The sequence below is a fragment of the Brugia malayi genome (assembly GCF_000002995.4).
Source record: "Brugia malayi strain FR3 genome assembly, contig: Bm_v4_Chr3_scaffold_001, whole genome shotgun sequence".
Lineage (NCBI taxonomy): Eukaryota > Metazoa > Nematoda > Chromadorea > Rhabditida > Onchocercidae > Brugia > Brugia malayi.
The window spans coordinates 495,249-501,624 of NW_025062477.1; the positions used below are offsets into that span (position 1 = coordinate 495,249).

The window sequence follows — 6,376 nt, forward strand, 5'->3', positions numbered from 1 at the left end:
GTGGGATGGATAAGTGGAAGAGACCAATTGATGATTTGATATTAATTGATGAGAGTGATACCTTAGTGGATACCACTCGATCATGCAACATAGCTCATTAGTCAAGTGCTGTTGGAGGTAATGGTGTCAGGAGGAGTTTGAAGATTTTGCTGCTTCTTCTATTCCTTTTCTCCCAAGTGTTTCACTTCATTTCACGACCTCCGAACTGAGGAAGTAGGAAAAGGGGAAGGAGATAAGGTAGAAAGAGGAGGAGATGAAGTTAGGAAGAAATGATAAATGTCATCATCAGTCGATCCCGTTCATCATACTTTAAAAATGTTTATAAAATGTTGCTTCATCTTGTGTTTTTAACTTCCACACTAATACAAACCAACCTCTTTTCCATTCTACCTTTACATTGTTAGAGGTAATAAATGAATATCTGAAGTAGTTAGTGTGTTTACATAGAAAGAAGAAATAATTTACATTCTCAATTCATCTCGATTAAATTCAAATTTTCAACATTTCAGGCAGTGCATAACGAAGCAAAGAAATTTACAAATCAAATCAAACTAAACTAATTTTCAACAATATTCTGTTCATGCATAATTTTGAAGGAAGGACTGCACAAATACTAAATAGGAATCAAGCAATTACCGTTTGCACCGGTGAAAAAGGAAAGTGGATAAACTGACTGTATTATCGGAATCTGATGAACAATTTGGGGTGCTGTATCCCGGGAACATCATTATCACCATCATCGATAACAGTAGCAACACCAGTAATACCATGTCGTCCACATCATCCGGTTCCGTTTCATCGCGCCGGAAACAAGCAAAACCACAACGTCTTTCACACGAATCTGACCTCTATTCTGATTCGACTGTCACCAATGGTAAGTATTTTACTGCTATGAATTACTTATCGTAGTATTCATATTAACACTAATAAATGATCATTCCTGTTTTATAAATTTAAATTTCAGTATTTTTTGCCACAGGAGAAAAATATTGTTTAAACTTTTGACAAGTATTTAAATATTTTTATTGCTGATTCTTCATGAGTCAGCTTAAATGTCATCTCCTGATGATATATATGTACAAATTGATTTGTCTTCTACGTAACTTTATGGATTAAGCATCTTTCATACGAAAATTTAAAATTAGCAATGGAAAAGACAAGCTGCCAAAAATTAATCTAACAATTAGTCAGCTGTGACATAATAGAATTTTTTTGATTCTGCTGGAATTTCTTCAAATAATTATTTCATAAGATTAGTAAAGATTATATTTGCTATTATTAGAATTTCTCTTTTACATCTTTTCAAAATTTCTTAAATTTTAAATTTTATTTTGGTGCAGATTTTATGTGATTTCATTCAATTTAAATTCAACAAATCATCCTTTTAAGAAAAGAATACTACAATATGAAAATTACATCTGTCCTCATTTTTCAACCAATCAAATATAATCGTAAATAGTTTAAAATATTTTGATATGGCAGTGGCAGTTAAGCAATTAGCATATTTCAGTCACACTTATAAATGGTAATAAATAACTTGTTTTTATCAATAATTCATTGGTGCAACTCAGATAGTTTTAATTAATTAATTAACTAATTAATTAATTTATTTTTTCATTTTTATATAAGTATGCGCAAATGTCCGGAATAAAAGACAAAACGGACAGAATGATACACATACACACATGTTTATATAAATATAATATATGTACATATATAGAGAGAGGGAAAGGGGAGAGAGAGAGAGAGAGAGAGAGAGAGTTATAAACGTTCAGACAAATAACCAGTTTTTATCAGTAACCAATCGGTGCAAAATATGTTTGGTAGCGAATTACTTGTCATAAATTATTTTGTTTCCAAATAATTTAACAAACTATGATATTTTACGAGTTCTTCTTCTCTTTATCACATCATTTCATACATTTTATTGCTTATTCTTTTTGCGCCATTCTGTTTTTTTCGTTTTTTTTTTTATCAAAAGTAATGTTGCGAATTTTACAAAATTTCAAAGTCATTTCTTTTTGCTTATTTTTCTTTTTCTTTTTATTTAATTTACTTCGGATATTTTGCAGTTTTTACTTTATTATAGCCAATGTATGAATTTGAAAAGTTTTTTTTTTCTTTTTTTAGAACTTTCCATTTATTAAGTAATACATGGATGAAAAGTAAATTTTTTTTTTTTGATTTATCTATGCTGAATGCTAATCTTATCTTCTAGATTATTCCTACATATTTTCAAAAAGTTCAAATTTTCTTGGAGACAATATTACTCATCATATTCATATGCTAAAGAACACTAATTTTTATTATTTATCGATCGAGTGACTTTAACACTTCTTCAAAGAAGAAATTTTCCAAGTTTTTTTCTTTTTTTTTTTTTTTTTTGCGTTGTTTTTTATAGTTTAGAGTTAATGAATTAAACGAAACCAGGTTCTATTGTGTCTGAACTATTCAATCATATTTAAGTGATTTCAAAAATTTTCTTCACAAAACAAGAAAAAGAGAAGGAGTGGAAGACATAATATGAAAGAGTGACGCAGCAATCAAACTTCGATACATATCTCGAAATGGAAATTTCCCGACAAATTTTGATCAGATTTTTGTTTTTCCATCTTATATATATCATAGATAACAAAGAAAAAAAAAAAACTCGCTATGTATTCGTCGATTAACAAAAAGTGAAGAGCCGTGAAATCTATTCTCGTAAAAGTGACAAGGTCGTGAAATAGACTGAAATTTAAAAACAAAACAATTCTGGAAGACTTTAAAAAAAGATTTTTTTTTTTATTTCCTTATAACTGTACTCAGTAATTTGCTCGTAATTATTCACAAAGCAAAACAAAAATTGAGATTTTATAAAAAGAAAAATTATGACAATAGCTCGTTATTGTTACACTAGAAGTATTGTTAGACGAGCTCCCGGTTTCCGGGAGTGTCGTAATTTGAGAGAAGAAAACCTTGACCTATAACCCGGTATATAATCCGGTATCAAAAATTTTCTAATCTCATCACTCTATTACTTGATTACTTAGACTAATACACCATTTTTATTTCTAAATAAAACTGCTGCAAAATTTATCTCTTTGTTTCTTTTTTTTAAAATATACGGTAGCCGGAAAAAATGGACAGTTCAAGTGGATGGGATGAAAGTGGATGGGATGCATTAAGCGCTATAGGTCATATAATGATTTAGAAGAAAAAAATGTTAGAAATATTTTCATGCATAGTAATAATACTTATTTAACTATAAATTTCTCTTTTTTATATTTATGTATGAATTTTAATTTAATACTTTTCTAAGCAGAAGAATTAGCATTAACAAATCAGTGAAAATTTTGAATAAAGAAATAAAAAGAATTCATTTTTTGTATCGATGCAGACAGGAAGAAATTTCGTTTAGATAATTTTTATGTGCTTTTAGTCATACTATGCAATGGAAAGAAGATGTTCAGTATAGTTTCCGGTTTCCGGTTAAGACAGAAAGCATAGACATATTTGAGATGCAAACGTTACCTTCCATAGTTTCCTGAATGAGAGTGATTTGTTTCCTTCAAAAATTATCATTCCTGATTCGATCATCTTCATCCCGTTTCTCTTTAAATTGTTTTATTGAATTACTGCGAAAAAAAAAAGAAAAAAGATATTCGAAAAGAAGAACATCAAATCAAATTGAATTGAATTCAGATTAAAGCAAGCAACATGTGCTATTCTCTTATTTATTTACTTATTTTCTTTCCGGTTGACAGATTCTTCCATTTTATGAAAGACTAATTTTTCATGCATTTGAACGGAAAGAAGCAGCAATTGGCCTACTAAGACGGAATATTTATAAATGAATACAAAGAGCTAAAAAAAAAAAATGCGACAAAAAGGAGGGAAGGAGAAATTAACCGGGAAGGGATAGATCAAAGTTCATTGGAACTTTTTCGGACGAGTGAAATTCATATAAGGAATTTAACCGAGTTCATAGAAATTTAGTGCACCGTTTATAACTTGCGGTCAAAAGTCATTTCGATAATATAACTTTTTCATCAAATCAATTAAAATCAAAAATCTTTCGTTCATAATTTTGAGGAAATCTCGAGAACAATAAAATTATTTCTCAATTTTTCTTTTTTTTTTTCTTTTTTTTTTTTTTTTTGCAGAAATATTTGTTTTGAGAAGAAACAAAGTTTAACATAGCTGAGAATAATAAATGAAACTGTGCAACAGTTTGTTGTTAAAACAAATGTATATTTATATAGATGTGTATGCTAATATGATTTATTGATTTTTCAGAAGATAATTTAAATCACTAAATCATTATTAGTATCAATTTTTTTTCTTATCAAGTTTTATTATTATTATTATTTATCTAATAACATGAAATTACAATCAGAACATCACAATTTTATATTCTTATTATAACTACATTTGTTGTACATTTACCTTCAAAGTAGCAATAAAATTTAAGCCATACTAATATCACTTACATGTTATCATTTACTGATAACTTATCACATTTTCTAAAAGTTTCGAAAAAAAAGTTCAGAACTGAGGTAGAAATAATACAAATTACCGTATACTTAACAGAGGATGATGTGAATAGATAGATGATATGCATGCATATTCATATCTCTCTTTCAATACCTACCATATTCACTCATAATAATTGAACTCCACAAAACTGCGCACGCATCAGCGTTGCGCACATTTACATGCGCAAATGTCAACGAACATATATGCAAACAAAGATTGACAGGCATGCGTTGATTTGTTGACAGTATCGGATCTTCGTGAAAATATCAATTCATTTTGTATGTGACAGTGCAGCAGTAAGTATATCAATCGTAATAGCAATACGATTGCACTCATACCGACTGGATATAACAATCGGTGAACCGATTGTGGACCGGAAATGATTGAGAACACTGACTGCAAAAGAAATGAAAATCTTTTCGGTATGATCTATTTCTTTAAATTGGACTGTATTATATTACTCTGTCGATACATTGAAATCGCTAAATATCATACCGCTAGAATGATTGCTTAAATTCGGATTTTTTTGCCGAATTTTTTTCCTGAAAAACTGGAAGCGTCTGTATACTTTGAGAAATGTATTGAAAAAAAAAAAAAAAAAAATGTTTCTTTTCTTACTCTCTCTTTCCATTTCTTTTTGAAAACAGCAAAAAAAAAAAATAAAAGTAAAACATTTGTTTAATTTTGTCAGCTGTCCTAATCTTTTCATTTGATAATTTTATTTTTCATTTTTTCTTCTTTGTTCTCATGGAACATTTTCTTTTTTTTTTTGTACACTGATAAAGGAATTGGCGGCAAGATCAAAAGATCGGAAAACTCATAACGATTCAACTTTGGCTTCTTAGTTTTCTTACTGAAATAGTTTTCCCACTAAGATGAAAACCGGTGTCAAACGGTTTTAACAAAACTAACCTGTTGGATGATGTTTTTTAGACTAATGTGGAAAAGTTCAGCAAAAATTGAGATGTTTAATATGAAATTTCAATTTTAATCTGTTATTGCTGATATATGCCATTGCTGTTGTTATCACTTTCTGTTCAATGTTATCCTATGTTTATAAGAAAAACGAAAAAATTTTTCTACTATTCACTCCATTTCCTTCTTTTAAAGATTTGAAAATGAAGAATAACTGGTCTAATCGAGGGATAATACTAAAAAAAAATGATGAAACTTTTCAAATTAACTTTTTAGGATAGATTTTAAAAACGAATTACTTTTTTTTAACAATCTTTAAAAAGAAGCGTTTCTTGTATCGATCCAATTTATTTCTCTTGCTATGTCATCATCAATTTAACTATCAACCTACTTTTTTCAAACTATTCTATTGCTTTACCTTATTAGCTGACTACCACTCTAATATTATATTTTACTTTGTCTGTGAAAAAGTATGAAATATCGTATATTGGCAACTTTTTAAGATTATCTTTTTATCTCATTCCATTTACTTTATTTTTATCCATTCTGACCTTCAACCTTTTCATTTTTATACTGAACTATAAAGGTTATTATTTAATATTAGGATACTATGGGTGATATGTTTTCAGTAAAACTTAACTCTTTGTCATTCATATTTGATTTAATTCATTTAACAATTAGGTATAAAATATTGATAATAATGTAATCTATTCATTTATTCGTAATATTGATTGATTTTTTCGATCTAAAATAATATGACGTCGCCATATAATCCAAGAGTTTTCCTTCTAATAACTCTTGTTTAGTAGTGATAAGAAATGAGCAGTAATGATTCCTACTGATAACAAAAATACTTCTCATCACAGTTGTATCTTATTTTTAAACGAGTTTAGCGGAGATTTTTTTTTTGGTTGTGATATTATAAAATTTTGATCTAACTATT

General features: G+C 28.4%; 1 protein-coding gene across 1 annotated transcript; it reads left to right on the forward strand.

Moving 5' to 3' along the window:
- Positions 1-691: 691 nt before the first annotated feature.
- Bm14353 (Uncharacterized protein) lies at positions 692-3,457 on the forward strand (the record flags this gene model as incomplete). The annotated part of the gene is made up of 2 exons (XM_043079584.1): positions 692-874; positions 3,422-3,457. 2 exons carry the CDS (start codon positions 692-694, stop codon positions 3,455-3,457), a joined length of 219 nt encoding a protein of 72 aa, XP_042935518.1.
- Between the last annotated feature and the right edge of the window lie 2,919 nt (positions 3,458-6,376).